The sequence below is a fragment of the Gorilla gorilla genome, chromosome 11 (assembly GCF_029281585.2).
Source record: "Gorilla gorilla gorilla isolate KB3781 chromosome 11, NHGRI_mGorGor1-v2.1_pri, whole genome shotgun sequence".
Taxonomy (NCBI): Eukaryota; Metazoa; Chordata; class Mammalia; order Primates; family Hominidae; genus Gorilla; species Gorilla gorilla.
In genome coordinates, this window is record NC_073235.2 from 56707212 (window position 1) to 56724089 (window position 16878).

The 16878-nt window shown below is 34.0% G+C and overlaps 1 protein-coding gene and 1 long non-coding RNA gene across 6 annotated transcripts in view; one reads left to right on the plus strand and one right to left on the minus strand.

Moving 5' to 3' along the window:
• The window catches only part of GALNT13 (polypeptide N-acetylgalactosaminyltransferase 13), a 733891-nt gene that overhangs the window by 503338 nt on the left and 213675 nt on the right, over positions 1 to 16878 (plus strand). For all 5 annotated transcript variants that reach the window (XM_063694846.1, XM_055380888.2, XM_031008835.3 and 2 more), the window contains 3 exons: positions 10294 to 10460; positions 10948 to 11155; positions 14110 to 14280. In XM_063694846.1, coding sequence (XP_063550916.1) covers positions 10294 to 10460; positions 10948 to 11155; positions 14110 to 14280 — 546 coding nt within the window. The remainder of the gene's footprint in view (positions 1 to 10293; positions 10461 to 10947; positions 11156 to 14109; positions 14281 to 16878) is intronic.
• Positions 1334 to 15047, minus strand: LOC109026027 (uncharacterized). The gene is made up of 4 exons (XR_002005036.4): positions 14937 to 15047; positions 14274 to 14319; positions 9987 to 10065; positions 1334 to 2192 (listed from the first exon to the last, which is right to left on the minus strand). It is a non-coding gene; the product is annotated as an uncharacterized lncRNA (long non-coding RNA).

Sequence of the window (16878 nt, forward strand, 5' to 3'; positions counted from 1 at the left end):
TGTTGAATTCACTGGGCCATATGCTATTAGGTTGGTGCAAAAGTAATCGCAGTTTTTGCCATTACTTTCAGTGGCAAAAACTGCGATTACTTTTGCACCAACCTAATATCTAACCTATTTTGCTTGGTTTTATTTTTGTATAGATTTTTTAAAATTCAAATAAGAAAATTATGGCTATATACAATAAAAAAGCACCATGTAATAAATTTACATATATGTTATACTATATTCTAGGCACTGGCCTACTTTACATTTACTGCCTCTTGTCTCACAACTCTGTGAGGTAGATATTATTATTCCCATTTTACAACCAAAGAAACTGAAGCACAGAGAGTTGAAACAAAAAAGAGAGAGAGAGAAGCCCAGTCTAACTCTAGGCTTATGCTGCCCTGGATCATCTCAGATAACATTCCAATTATAACTATGCTGAAATGTAATTGGTGAGTTGATCTAATAATTCATGCAATGCCTGCCTCACTGTGAAGCTTTTACTCATTCAACCTCTTATTAAATATATTTTGTGATATGAAAATACAACTAGTAAATATGTAGTAGCACATTTACAGCCTCTAAAGTTAATAGTATTGATCCTGTCAATGTTCTGCTCTGTTCTGCTTCTCTCATAGTGTCCATAAATTTATTCCCATTTGTTAACCTTCACTGTTTTTAAGGCACCAGGCCTTGATGGACAGTTACTGCTTTAGACTTTAAAATCATCATCACTCTAATAATCACTGTAGACTTCTTTATATCTAAGTCCTATTTATTTCCATTAAAGTATACTGCAACAAAAATAACGTACCATCTTTATTTACCATGTGGCTTAGTTAAGATGGTGATATAACTACCATTGTTATCAGAAACACCATCTGAACTAGTAAAACACTGTATCCCATCAGGAAATAACTTTTGAAATCAGATTGCATGGGTTTGAAACCCAGCTCCACTACATAGAAGCAAGTTACTTAACTGATTGGAACATCAGGTTCTTTATTTATCAAGTGGGAGCAATAGTATAATTAGGTTGGGTGCAGTGGCTCAGGCCTGTAATACTAGCATTTTGGGAAGCCGAGGTGGGCAGATTGCTTGAGCTCAGGAGTTTGAGACAAGCCTGGGCAACATTGTGAGACTTTGTCGCTACAAAAAAAAAAAAAAAATACAAAAATAAGTCGAGAGTGGTGGCGTGTGCCTGTAGTCCCAGCTACTTAGGTGGCTGAGTAGAAGGATGCTTGAGCCCAGGAGGCGGAGGTGGCAGTGAATCAATATCGTGCCACTGCACTGCAGCATGGGTGACAGAGTGACCCTTTCTCAAAAAAAAAAAAAAAAAGAAAAAGAAAAGAAAAAAAGTACAAATGGTTCATAAGGAATATTGTAAGGATTATCTTTTCTGTTAACCTCACAAAAGACCACCAGAATAACCTGATGAAGAAGGAAACTGAGTTTATTTCCTGATCACCACCTTAACAGATGTCTTAGTAGTCATAGAAAGGAGAGGCCAAGGTGGATATTTGTAGACATGGGGAATCTGGACTTAAGTAGTTTAAGGAAGGTCTTTTAATGTATTGTGTGAAGTATGTAACATAATAGTTTGGGATGGGTAGACATAATAACGAAGTTCTGGAGGTTAATTGATAAGCAACCAGTTTGACTAGTTAGGCAATATATAATAGTCCTATGAAACAGGCTGTTTACCCACGTGAGCAACTTACCCTCCTGAGAATGGGGCTGTTTGAACAGTTTATTGTTTGAATAGATTTATTTCCTAGTAGTTCTTGATGCATGAAATGAAGTTGTTTATGACTTTTAAGCCTTATCATAGTTCTGATAGGTAATCTGTGTGGTTGCTGGAAGTCTCAGTTCTGAACAAATGGCATGATCCATATAAAACACACAGCACAATACCTGCTATATAATTAGTATATCCACAAATGTTAGCCATTTATAACTGCCTCTTGTGTTATGATGTTTCTTAAATCAGGGCTTGATAGATGGGATACCTAGCCTAACTCTGGCTAGATGCAAAATTTGGTAACCAGACAGAACAATAGAGTGCAGAAAGTGGTCGGGGATGGTCCCAGTTGTGCTTAGTAGGAGGGGGTGCAAGATGGCAGATAGCTCATGGATGGTCAGGAGCAGGCAAGAAGCAGAGATCTAAGCAAGCAGGCAAAGCATGATCCTCTGGGTTCTTCCGGCTGAAAATATTAAACAGAGATTAAAGTGAGTAAGCTGGAAGATCTACCAGCAGGCCAGACAAATTTAGGATTAGGAGCTACACATGATTTAAAAGAGCTGAAAGGGAAAGACGCAGGACCCTTACTCCATACTGCTACACTGGACAAACAGATAAAGCTTCCCTCAAGCCTGGATGGTCTAGTCACCAGATCTATTACTGAAATTTTTTGGGAAATAGTGAATATAAAATAAAAGTTTGACCACAGAAATTAAAGATAAAATACAAGATATTAGAACCGTGTCAATGATCAGAGTCCTACTAGCAGCATAGCTGACCCAAATAATTTTAGAGACCTTATCTATAATATTCTGTATAGTGCTTCATATTATAAGAATATTATAATAATAAATTACATTCATATCATTCCATTATAATTTCATATGTTCTCCTCCAAACTTCTGCAATGTAGATATCGGAGCAGTTTTACTCTAATTTAGGTGATGACAACACTGAAGCTTAGAGAGTTTAGTCACAGATTTTAAATGGCAGAATGGGGAGGAAACTACAGGTTTTCCAGACACAGATCTTGTTCCAATATGTCCAAATAGTAATTATGTTACTGAGGTTTGAGGGGAATGTGTTATAATTGGATGACTTGCAAACTCATTTTCATATACTCTTTCCCTTTCCCTTCTCTGTCTTTTGCTCATTTTTGGTTATAGAAAAAATCAATTGAAGATATGAAAAAAATATTTTTTAAAAAGGTATTTCTACACCTCTATTTTATCTTGTAATAATGCAGAGATATGACTGGGGAGTTGATCTGATAATTCATACAATATAACTCCTCATTGCAAACCTTTCATCCATTCAACCCCTTATTAACAATATTTTTGTAACATGCAGAATGCTAGATTCTGGAGAGGCAGAGATAAATAAGGTGAACCTTCCTTCTGTTCTACTTTTTAAGAATCCCCTAGTCTATTGGATTTGATAGATTTATTGTGAAAGAGTATAAAAAAGTAAAAGATTAAGGCATATACAAGGTACAAGGCCAGGGAAGGGGTCCGTATATTCCAATATGGGATTAGGGAAAAGTAGAGAAATTCCTTGGCTTCCTGTTCCTATTTTGTCCAGCACCGCTATCTCCCACCTGAGATTCCTACGACATATTTCCAATGGAAGCCCAGAAGTATGGGAGCGATGGAAGTACATCCTGCGCAATGACCCTCTCACCCCATCCCCACCAATAATCAGAAGAAAACAGAAGAAGCAAAGAATTGATCTGATAGCAAATACACCAAAGATGAGTATGGCATCTCCCTGGATTTTAAAATAAAGATGTTTGGAGCAGATGAATACCAATCTGATTTTTTAAAAATTTGAATTACCCAAGTAATTATGACATAGGAACTTACTTTTGGAAGATTTAACACATTGTAAATATAAACCAACACACAGAAACCCATGCAAAATTTAGTGCTTCATTTTACTTCAGGCCCCAAGCTGCTCAATTATTATGAAACAATCACTTTTTAGTTGCCCAAGTTTTGTTTGCATGGATGCATGGGAGAATGATGAAATTTCTCTCTCTGAATATGAATGTTAATGATTGGGAAACATAGAAACCACACATAATTCTGCAATTCTCATAGCTCTTAAAATATATAGAGGACTTGCATTGCAAGTCTTTATTTTAATTACTGTTATTAATATTCATTGACTGAGGTAGTAAAAGGCAACCACTGGCTCAATGAGCAGCAATCCAACAAGTCATGCAAACTCCAGTGTTGACAGCCTTTGTTTGGAGTCCTGAATGGATTGTGTCTAACTAAATCACTGTGTAATCATGGATCCTTTGTGATTTCACATTCTCATCTTATAGTCAATTTTTATTTCTCTGATGTGGCATGTTGTGTTCAGTAGCTTATCTGAAAACATCAATATGGTTTTGAAAGGATAAAATCAAATTGTAACAGTTTATGTTTCCGTAATGTGTGCATAGCCTAGGGAAAAAGTGATAAATAGGAATACTATTTCACTGTATTGCTATGTTACAGACATTCTGCCTCCATATTCTTTCCAAAGTAGATCAGCTGGATTTATTTTTTATATATTTATAAATCAACAGCTAATAGACCATTAGAGCAGCATTAGTGTATATCCAGATGACAGAAGAGATTGTAAAAGAAATGGAGAAGACTTTCTGACTTTCCCTGCTTTCGTGACAGTAAATATTGTCTTCTTGCTTTTATATGACATAAAGGTAATCTTCCTACTTTTATAAGATATAAACACACAAAGAGATGTTAACCTCATGCATCATATTTTAAAATGTTGGCATAAGCCTAAAGGTTTTACATGTTTCAAAGAGTCTATCTTTATGGTGAAGCACTTGAGTAACCATTCTCAACTTTGGCTACACATTTGAACTTCCAAAGATTTTTTTTTAAAATATTTTCACCTGTAGACACACTCAGACACTTTAATCAGAATTTCTGTGACAGAAACTCTCACACCTATAGTTTTTTGAGCTCATGAGATAATTCCAATGTCCAGCCAAGATTAAGAGCCACAGATATATTATCATAGAATTAAAAAAATAAACTTTCACTTCCTTGCAAGTATTACAAATTCAGCATGTCAATATAGTGTTAACTGTTGCCATGATAAAGCTTATGATTTCACTGGAATACCAGATTTCAGGCTCTTGATTTGGACATCAAATATTCCTTTCAAATTGATGAAAATTGCTATTGCCATCTGCCACTTTTACTCTCAAAGTTAATTACATATACATTGTGCTCTACAATAATGTCAATTTTGCTAATCCCATTTAGGTGTTTACATAAAAGAAAACAAATAATAACTTCATAAGACATGTTGCTAAAAGGGTTATTTGGTCTAAATATACATAATTTCAATTAAATCTTACATTTTATGCTTAGTTTGAATGAAGTGATCCCAGGGAAATTGGTATTTTCCTATCTGATATAACGATATATATATTTGAATGCAAGATTAAGGCACATTTTAATATGCTTTATTTGTTTCTAATTTTTCCAATTAATTTTTTTATAATTAATGTCATTTAAAACTTTTGATATAGCATTATAAAAGAATCTCAGGCAGAAATCATTAGTATTACTAAATTATTTTTATTGCATTATTATTACTACTTTATTATAGTACTGAAAGAACTATGCAGCTTGAGACTTGTATTCTGTGAAATGAAACTTTGAATTAGCCGACTTTGAAAGTCCTTTCCAGTTCCACCATGTGGAGATTATGAGCTTTACTCTGCAGCATATACCAAGGAATGTCTACCATACATTTCAGATGAGACCTTTGAGATTGCCTACCTTAATCTTATTATGTAAAAGATATAAAAACTGAGGTGAAAAGTGGTGAAATTATCCTTTTCATATCACAAAGAACAAATTGTCTTGTATCAAGTAGAATAGATTATTAACCAAGTTCTATTTGCTTTATTTTAAGTACTTATCCCCACTTCCATCATTTGTTCCTTGTTCATGTTGTTGTTCTTGTTTGTTTTGAATTGTTTCTGGAAATGACAGTGAGTTAAAAACTCTGCCAGCTTTATATATATATATATATATATGTAATATTATGTATAACATATTAGATATTATTTATAATATATACTATAACATATAGTATAAAGGTTTTTTTACACAAAACTTTAAATGCATTTTCTTGTCTAAACAAAAGAAATTATTGTATTCACATGTGTTAAGATGTGCAGTTTTTTCATTTTATGTGTCTGAAATTAGCATGAGTTTTTCAAACATGGTCACAGCTGTTCATATAGCCATTGCTTCATCTAGATTATGTGTACTCTTTGTACTGCATATATTGAGTTTAATTGTCATTCACTATTTTTTCAAAAATATTACATTATTGTTCAATATTAGAACAAAAAGTTATTGTCTGAAGAGAACAAGATATGAAAGAACAGCAAGAATTAAATTTTATATGATTAAACAAAGATTTGTTATTGGGGGCATCATTACAATCCTACATTTGCCTGTTAATCAACAGCTGACTGATTTATATGGCTTTTTTCTTATCATGTCAGCCAAGGACCAGGAGTGTTGGCACCACCAAGGATGGTATTATAAATGTAGAATCATGAGTTCATACCAGATCTACTGAATCAGAATCTGCATTTTAACAAGATCCGCACATAATTCATTTGCACCTTAAACTTTAAAAAGCAGGACTTTATAGTACCAAGGAAGATATCCACAAGAGGTTGACACTGTTTTAGATTTCTTGAGTTATATGCTAAATGTTTGCCCCTCATATGATAAGCAATACTATTTAAAGGCAGAGAAAGCTTAAATACATGGAAGAAACTTCAGATCTACAGGAAAATGATGTGACTGATTCATAAGTCAAGCATAACAATATTGATAGAAATCTAAGTCCAAATTCATTTAAAAGCTTTTTCTGTAAGCTCTATTTAAGTATTAAATGGACTCTAGTGATAAGAAAGCATTGTGCTATAATTTGACCACATTTTTTTCTTTCATAATAGATAAAATCATATCTTCCCATAGATGGAACATTAACTTTGGTAAAATACAGACAATAATACCAGTTCATTGTACCACAAATTCATCAGAAATAATGAAAATCATAACTCTTGCTTATATAAATCTATGCATTTAAGATAACTAGATAAACTGACATAGAAAAGAACTAATTTGTGTCACTTTAATAGTACAGAAGGACTCTTCTTTGCTGAATGACTTTATTCAGCTTTATTGAGGTATATTTGACAACTAAAATTTATATATACTTAAGGTATACAACTTGATGTTTTGATACACATAAACATTGTGAAATGATCAAGTTAACACAGCTGCCAGCTCACATCTTTATGATTTTTTTTTGATGTGGTGAGAACTCTTAAGATCAATTTCTTAGTATATTTCAACTACAGTATACAATACAGTATTATTAATTGTAGTCACCATGCTGTGCATTAGATCTCCAGAAGTTATTCATCCCCCATAACTGAACCATTTTACCCTTTGATGAATGACTGTTTACACAGGAAGAAGAGGAAGAATTAATTAAAATATTAGCCCTATTTTATTTTTATGCTACATTAAATAATGACAGTGGAAGTTTTCTCTAAGTAAACATGATAGCTACATTAACAGTAAACTAATTCATTATAATTTTGACACATAAAATGAATATAAAGGTAACATTGGTGAGTGGATTTTTTTAATCACAAAGTAAAGCTTGATGGAAATACTTTAAGATGCTGGATCAAAATATCTGCTTTTAGTTTGACATTTTAAATCATTTATTTAATTGTTGGCATTTCGTGTAACATACAAAAAATGTTGATTGAAAAAATCTTTTTTAAAAAATGATGCTGAGTAGACTTTCTTCACTGTAATCCTTGAGTGAAGCCACTAGTTGTTGGCTGTTGGACTGCTTTTAGACTGTTTTTCTAGTTGTACTTCTTTGAGGAGGATGATGATCTTTACCTTACTCTTGGCTTTGCATGCTGAAAGTGATTAGGTTTTTTTAATGAGGCAGAAGAATGGAAATTTGAGGAAAATGGTAGAGAGAACCCTCTCTCATTTACCAAGATGACTTTCTAAGTTTATTTAGTGATGAGCTACTTGGAGATGCAAGTCAAATGATGAAGTTCATAGAAATCTTTTGAATCTTGCCACCAGAAAGAGATGACAATAAATCCAACTACTTTTCCCATGCCTTACATTTTTATTTTCTTATATGCACAGTATCTTTCGTATTATAGATGCTTAAAAAATCTTTTTCAAATAAATATATGCTGGAAAATGTTGTAATTGAGGTAAATGGACATTTTTAGCTGGCTATATTGCAGAAGACTTTATTGGGTAGGTGATCTTTTAGACGGTTTTAAAAAATAATGAAGATCTTAACTGGCACACAATCAAGTATCTATTATATGCCTTCATCTTCCACATTTTATTGTATTTTTTTAACTCCCTTGTGAAGGAAACTAATTTCAACAATGCTGTATGTGTCATGCATTAACCCATTCATAATTAGCAAGAGGTATCTGATTCAGTTTATATTATGGTACTAATTATCTAGCTCTTCAGAATATTTTACATGAAAAAATAACCTCAGGTGAATAAACTTCTGTTTCTGCTCCAGAAACCTTTTGACATTTTTTAATAATCTGTAATCACGTTGACTTAAAATGACATGACAGAAATGCCTGAATGTTGACGAGTTGATGGGAGCAACAAACATCTGCCTGTTAAATTTGGGATCACCACCTACAGCACTACACATATCATTGATCCAAGTGTACCTTGATTGATTGCTTGAAAAGAAAAATCTGGACTTATTTGGATTTATAAGCAAAGTCAAAAACATTTTTCAAAATGTTAAGTTCTAAAAGTAGTAATAATTATGGTGTAGCCCCTTACTAATCAGTGTGCTCCGAGGCCCAGCAGCCTCTAAATCATCTGGGCGCTTTTCAGAAATGCAGAAACTTCACCCTAGACCTAGTGAATTAGAATCTGCGTTTGAATAAATCTCCAGGTGATGCTGAAATGGGAAAAGTTGCCTTCTCCCCCTCACGGCGTGTGATGGGGCTGTGGCTTGCTTCTTCAGTGCCCCTCTGCTCAAATCTCTAGGGCAGTATATGGACGGACGGGCAGGTTGTGGGGCTCCGACCCCACAGCAGTGTTTAGGGCCCTAGTGGGAGCGTGCTACCGTGTGCTCTTTTAATTTTGCCATCTATAGGCAGCTTGTGTTAACCAGCTCAATTAGACCCTCTACCTTGTCACTACCTTGTCACAAGGACAGAGGACTTTCTGTATCCAGGGTTCTTGCCTTGGTGTACCGGAAGAGTCACATCACACTTGGGCTTGGAGAATGAGTGCAAGGTTTTATTGAGTGGAGGTAGCTCTCAGCAGATGGGGGAAGCCAGAAAGGAGATGGAGTGGGAAGGTTTTCCCCTAGAGTCCGGCACCTCAGCGGCCTGGGCTGTCTCCTCTGACTGCCCCAGCCAAATTCCGCCTCCTCCTACTGGTCAATGGCTTGCTGGCTTGCCGCGGTGCCTGCTGGTGCATCCCTCTCCATGTTCAGCCGCCCGTGCCTTCCTCCGCTGACTTGCTCCTCTCCACATCCAGCTGTCTGTTTCATCCAGCTGTCTGTGTCTTCTTGGGCAGATCTGCTCTTCTGGACGTCCAGCAGCTTGTGTGTCTGCCTTCTAGAGTCTGGGGATGGTGGAGGGGGGGGGGTGGTTATAGGCACAGGATGGCAGGCCAGGGTGGTCTTGGGAAATGCAACATTTGGGCAGGAAATGCCTGTCCTCACCCAGGGTCTGTAGGGGTGGAGCCCTAGCCAGGGACCACGCCCTCTTCTACCCAGCACTTCCCTTCCCTTCTTCCCTGTCATTTAAAGGGACCACTCTCTTACCTTCCCAGCACTTCCATATCAATGACTGTGCACATTACGGTTTGAGAAATGCTGGTAGTCCATTCCCTTTCCTGATCTCCAAAACATAAGGAAATTTTAGAGGCCAGGATGCATTTAGTAGATTCTGAATCTAAAGGAAACCTAAATCTTTCCTTGGAAGTAGACATTGTTTATAGCATCCTCAAATGGAATTAAAAGCATATATGACTAGATTTAGAACAGAAAAATCTGTTTTACATACTTCAAAACCCTTTGGACCCGTGTCTGTTTATGTTCCTATGACTTCTTGAGTTATACATTTTTATTAACAAATGATAAAATTATATTCACTAAATGAACTCGTTTGTACCTGTTTTACCAGTTTCAGAATGTTATTTTATATTTCTTAGGTTTTTCTTAGACTTGTAGAAATCATGCTGCTTTGTTCCCTGCAGGAGTTAAAATAAAAATATTAGTAATTATGCATATTTAATTTTCAGAATGCCAACTGATTACTCACAGCACTTATAAAAGGGAAATGATTTTAGATATTCATAAAACATTTCCTTAGTAAGGGGCTTTCAAGTCTGAAGTTGTGTTATTATGGATATTTCTTTTTATAATAATCAGGATAAAAAATGCATTTATTAAGATCCCTCTTCTTTTTTCTTTTTCAGATGTAAGACAAAAGTCTACCCTGATGAACTTCCAAACACAAGTGTAGTCATTGTGTTTCATAATGAAGCTTGGAGCACTCTCCTTAGAACTGTTTACAGTGTGATAAATCGTTCCCCACACTATCTACTCTCAGAGGTCATCTTGGTAGATGATGCCAGTGAAAGAGGTACAAACTGGTTTTTTGTTTTTGTTTTTTTGTTTTGTTTTGTATTAGAAAGCTTTATTATGGCCAAAAAGATAACTAGGCAATTATCTATATTTCCATTATAATTTTACTAGCCCTGCCAGAGCCTATCAGATTCTCATCAATAACCTCATTAATGCCAACTCTAGAAGCAAACAACTAATTCTTTCACTTTCTCTCATGATTCTGTATGGTTCTTACTAACCTAAAATTTCAACCAAAATGACTTTCAAAAATGTATCTTTTTTTCCAACTCAATTGATTATATTATTGAGCATTCTCATATGATTTTATGGATACTTGACGTTAATTAACTAATGAAATCTCTATTATTTTATATCTAAGGCAATAAATACTGATAGGAATTGGCCACCATTTCTGTGTGTTGAATTTCCATTTTGGTAGTATCTCTGCTATTTCTTAAAACAGTTTCAAAAATTTTTCTTATAAATTCTTATACATGTTACAGATTTTCTCAAGTTGACATTAGAGAATTACGTGAAAAATTTAGAAGTGCCAGTAAAAATTATTAGGATGGAAGAACGCTCTGGGTTAATACGCGCCCGTCTTCGAGGAGCAGCTGCTTCAAAAGGGCAGGTCATAACTTTTCTTGATGCACACTGTGAATGCACGTTAGGATGGCTGGAGCCTTTGCTGGCAAGAATAAAGGAAGACAGGTAAGAATTTATGTGTTCTGTCTGCCTGGGTTATGACTGAACCTCTTAGGACAGTTCTAGATGTCCATCAGAATTTCTCTTCCAAGTTGCTATTTTTAGAAGGTTTATTTTATATCTTTTCTTAAAAGCAAGTTTTCCCACTTGCTTGATAAATAAGACTGCCGTATTCATACTGGACATAGATAGTTGATTAAGAAATAGTGAAACAATTCAAATAATAAAAACGTGTTAAATTACTTTTTAGGTGAAGGAAATAAATATAATCTAAAATAGTATAATTGTGTTATAAAGCACATTTTCAAAGCACCTTTTTGTGTTCTGACAACCACCCTGTGAGGTAGGTACTGTAGATATTCTTATCTATAACTCATAATGAGGAGGAACAAAGAAGCTACGTCTAACTTGCTCCAGTCATTGGAAGTGCTGGGAACAACAATTCAGCTCTTTCCAGTTCTCTGCCAGTGTTCTGTAAACTACAAGAGCACCCTTAGTCAGTCTAGTTCAAATTCACCTGGAATGTCTTAAAAATGCACACACACACATGCACACACACAGCACTGAAAAAATTATAATTAAAAAAAGAAACATAAGAGCACAGCTATAAGAATATGTTTCATTATTTCAACAATATTGTCACCTTATACATACACATTTTGAAATCTGGAAAACTGAATAAATAACACTTATAGAAATTGAGAATCCTTATACTTACCTGCAATTCCTTCTGTTGTTGATGAAGTACAAGCATTTTTTAGCAAATATTTATAAACACTGGTGATAAGAGGGTATAATTTCTAAATACCTAATGAAGATAACTAACATTGAATGCTATCTGATACAATAACAAAACATTACATAACACCATACTTGCATAGTCATTTCGTCTATAGTAGAAAATTCCTTCTAGAATTGACATTTTTAATTAGACACTCAAGATAGGAGCTACTTAGTCTGAGCTAGTCCAGCCACATCACTTAAACAGCAGGATTTGGTACTTGCCAGGAAGATGGATGGAAGCTGTCAGTAAAATGAAGCACAGCAGTTGAAGAAAGCAGTAGGAACCTTTTAGTCCATAGAGTGTTGTACATGGCTAATAACATTTTTCCACTCTGTGTATTGTACAGTACCCACAGGACAATAAGACTGGCAAAGTAAAATGAACTTAAAAATGAATTTCCTGGCAAATTTTGATATATTATGTTGGTTTTTTTTCCCACATGTGTTTCATATTCACCTGAATGAGCTTTTAATGTTTCAATATGGTCATACATAGGCTATTTATTTTTTTGATCTAACAACATAATTGCACTGTATTTGCATATGATGAACCCTATTGTCTTGTCCTGATTATAAATTTTAAAACTACCCTAAATAGACAGTCTGTTCAAGATTTTTAGACCTAATTTCTTCTCCTCACAAGTTAAATCATTAAATCTAATAAAGGAAGTGAGAAAAATGTTGATTTTTCTGGGGTCCAGCGTCACCAAGAAGGTTTTCCAAGACTAGAGGAGTCTTGTTGATTGCAGATAAGTTGAGGCTCTGGTCAGTTGTGTGGAATATAAGACTTCAACTGAAAATGAGTATTGGTGAAACTGGTGTTACAAAACAAGTATGAATAATGGACATTTATGTGCTTTTCATATCTAGGGATGATTCAGAAGCTTATTTGTGTATTTACCTTCTACCAAATATGAAAAACCAACTCTGGTCTTCAGAATTAGCTACAACCAATACAATTTGAGTAGGCCTGAACATTTACTTGTGGAAATCACAGAAGGTTGGTCCCATAATAAAATAAATGAACAGGCGTTAGATCAAGAATTAGAGAAGGCACAACATGGATTAAAAGTGTACCTAATGATTTTCCCAAATGAAATTTTCTACTATAGAAAGCTACCATTAAGAACACCAACCTTTTGGCTCTTACTTTAAGAAAAATGGGATAGGCCAGGTGCGGTGGCTCACACCTATAATCCCAGCATTTGGGAGGCCAAGGCAGGTGGATCACCTGAGGTCAGGAGTTCGAGACCAACCTAGCCAACATGGTGAAACTCTGTCTCTGCTAAAAATACAAAAATTAGCCAGGTATGATGGCAGGCACGTTGGGAGGCTGAGGCAGGAGAATTGCTTGAACCTGGGAGGCAGAGTTTGCAATGATCTGAGATCTCCCCACTGCACTCCAGCCTGGGTGACAGGGCAAGGCTCTGTCAAAATAAATAAATAAATAAATAAATAAATAAATAAATAAATAAATAAATAAATACATAAAACATCAGAGATTAAAGTTGCTTATCTTTCCCTATCTTAAGCTATCATCTAGATTATACATGTAAACTCTTAATTTGAGGACATTTTACTCAGAAATGGTCATGACCGTATCATCTTTCATCGGAAACATTTACTTATACTGACGGATTATGATTTTTGTTTGTTGCTGTTTGTTGATTTTTGTTTGTTTTTCCTAGTAGGTGTTTTCTCCATGAAGATGTTCTCAGAACTCTCTAAACTAACGTACTCTACTTGAAATGGAAACTACCAGATCTAATTTGCCATCATCCCTTCTTCCCTCCCTGAATGCTATTGCTTTTCAATGGGTTATAGCTAAAATGATGCATAATCTCAAAGCAGCTCTACTAATCATGCTGTGGGTGGAGGTTTTATAAAAAATAGACCCTGCTCATCTTGCTAAGTTAGTACTTAGAATGCATTTGGAAATAAACTTGAAGGTCAATTAGTGTATTTGATTAGATTTCAAAAGATAGCATAAAGTAAACTGTAAGGAATATGGAGTCAAAGGGAATAATTCCATGAACTAATAGGATAAAATGAAGCTAAAGGCATATTAAAGTAACAAAATAATTAAATTTCCTCATATCAGCTATAATCAGTTTGAAGAAGATAATGTAACATTTTAATTATCATGTGTCTATAAATTGGTTTTAATTTCTCTGCAGGAAAACGGTTGTCTGCCCTATCATTGATGTGATTAGTGATGATACTTTTGAATATATGGCTGGGTCAGACATGACTTATGGGGGTTTTAACTGGAAACTGAATTTCCGCTGGTATCCTGTTCCCCAAAGAGAAATGGACAGGAGGAAAGGAGACAGAACATTACCTGTCAGGTATGTAGATCATATCTCTTGAAGATTATGTATATTCCCCTAAAAATTAAGGAATATTATAGATTTCTGTTCTAATGTTTAATTAATTGTATCCTTATTATTCAATATACATATACTTTATGACCTTTACATAATCATATAAGGATCAATGACAATATTAAATCTAATTTAAATTAGTATAGGCAAACTTGCTAAATATTGGCAAAAATGCTAAATATCTTTTGCAAGTTTATGTATTCTTGTATTCAAAATATATTTACTGTGAATTTTCTATGTGACAGACATGTGCTAGCCTTGACACTTCAAGTAAATGTGTGTCTTACCTTAAAGTATATGATTTATAATAGAAATGTTCTCAAAACTGAAATAGCCAAAAATGTTTTGGTAAGTATTCTAAATATACCACCTTTAAAAGGTTATCTTCCTTATAGATTCCATAGGTCCATTTGGAAAATATTAATATATTCAAAATTATGAAGGGCTTATTATCCCAAATTACTTCAAATACTACTTAAGTTGAAATACTGATTAGTAAAATATGCGCTTACTTGTAATAAAAAATATCATATACATCTCGAATTGTCTGTATAAACGTTACCCACTTTATTAACACAAAAGTATCATCTTCCTACTTAAACACATTGTGGACCTCTTACCTGAAACTAAAAATCGATTTCCTGAAAAATACTTTCGGAAGTATTCACTAGTTTAGTTCTTTAAAGATGAATTTGGCAAGTCATCCTTCCTTTGGAACATGAGAGAAATACCCTAACATTCTAGAACCATACACTTTAAGTCCTCACTTAGCATTGTCCACAGGTTCTTGGAAACTGCAACTTTAAACAAAATAACAAAAACACTGTCATCAATCTTATAATGGAAGGACATTGAACTAAAGGATGTTACTCGAGGACCTTTTGTTTGTCATTTCACTTAAAGTTGCAACAACATTAAGTGAAGACTTACTGTATGTAAAATCCATGATCTGAACAAGAATGTCTGGTAACCTACTGAAGGGATGACTTATCTATTGTCACCTACTTAATTATATAAAGAATTAATTAAAATTAAACTCTAAAAATAGGCTAATGGAAGAGAATGGCTAAAGGTATTTGTTACTGAACAATTAAATATTAGGGATGTTAACTTCTAAAGAAGATCTGTTACATCAAAGAGAAAAATAAAATGTGACTTCTAACATTTGTATAAAGTCATGTAAGTTATCATGTCAATATTTAAAATGTAACTTAGTAGTCTTAAGTCTTGTATAATCTTCAAATTCACCAAGTCTTATTGATAGTTACCTTTAAACAAACTGGGAAAATATAGTGGCTCATGTTACCATCATTTATTAGATATTCTGTTTTCCCAAATTGTTTTCATTTAGTGTTAGCTGATTTTTAAACTTTAGATTCCAAGTGAAAACTATCAGAATGCTTGACCAATACACTTACATATAGATAATGTTTTTATTCATTTGAAAATGCTGCTTATAAGAAGGCATGTTTATACTCATTTAAAAAAACACATTGGCAAAAGACATGCTTTATTTATGTTCTCACAGAGTCAAACGGAAGATAACTAAGAGGTAGCCAACATTCACAGTAAGAAATTACTGATCTCATTCATAAAATAAAGATCTATGTAGAAATCAATCATTATTACTCATCTTTCATTAACTAAAACAAAAGATGAATCATCTAACTTCCTATATTTTAACCATAATTTATGTGGTTGTATTGCAGTAATATGAGATCTGATAAAATCTCAGTATATTTTGTTTGCTGCAGTGACTGCACATCATTTTATTTTCTAACATGCTGAGGAAGCTGAAGCGAGAGAAACAGAGAAACCTCAGTCTTTGCTGAAGTTTCTAGATTTTTGTGGCAAAAGGTTAATTAATTCATGGGTTCGCTTGTAACAGCCTGCAGGTAATTTTCATCAGCATAGCTGTAATGTGAACGTTCCTTCTACTTGTAATCTATTGCTTGAAGATGTGATCATTTTTCTCACATTCATACAAATAGATAAATCATTCTAGATGTTGAAGACAATTTTTTTCCTACTTGATTAACAGAATTCTGAATAGCTAAAGTGATGAAAATGAAGCTGAAATTTTAGTTTTCTTAGTGGAATGCTTCATTTAAAATGTCAGTTATGACAGAACTTTGTAGTCACCATAATTGGCTAGTCATCATTTAGAAATACAATCATGCATCTGCTTACGTTGAAAGCCAAGTTGAACTTGTGACCTAAATCAGTTATACTACATCTAAAGTAAAGCTTAACATGGTCATTCTTATTTTTCTGGGCTTTGGTATTTTCATTTTCATAATAAATGGAGTTTGTGAAATACTTGTTAATTTTCATATTATAACTATGGAATAATATACATAATTACGAATATATATTTTCCTTTAATCAGTAATATATAGTTTCCTTTAATCAGCAAACTTTCCTTGACATTTAATAATCAAATTATATGACTTTTCAAGAATATTTCAATTATATGTGCAACAAATAGTACTTTTTAAACTGGAGGTCATAAACTAGGAGGTTTTGTGCCAAATATTCTCCGTAGAAGTGTTTTATTTAGCA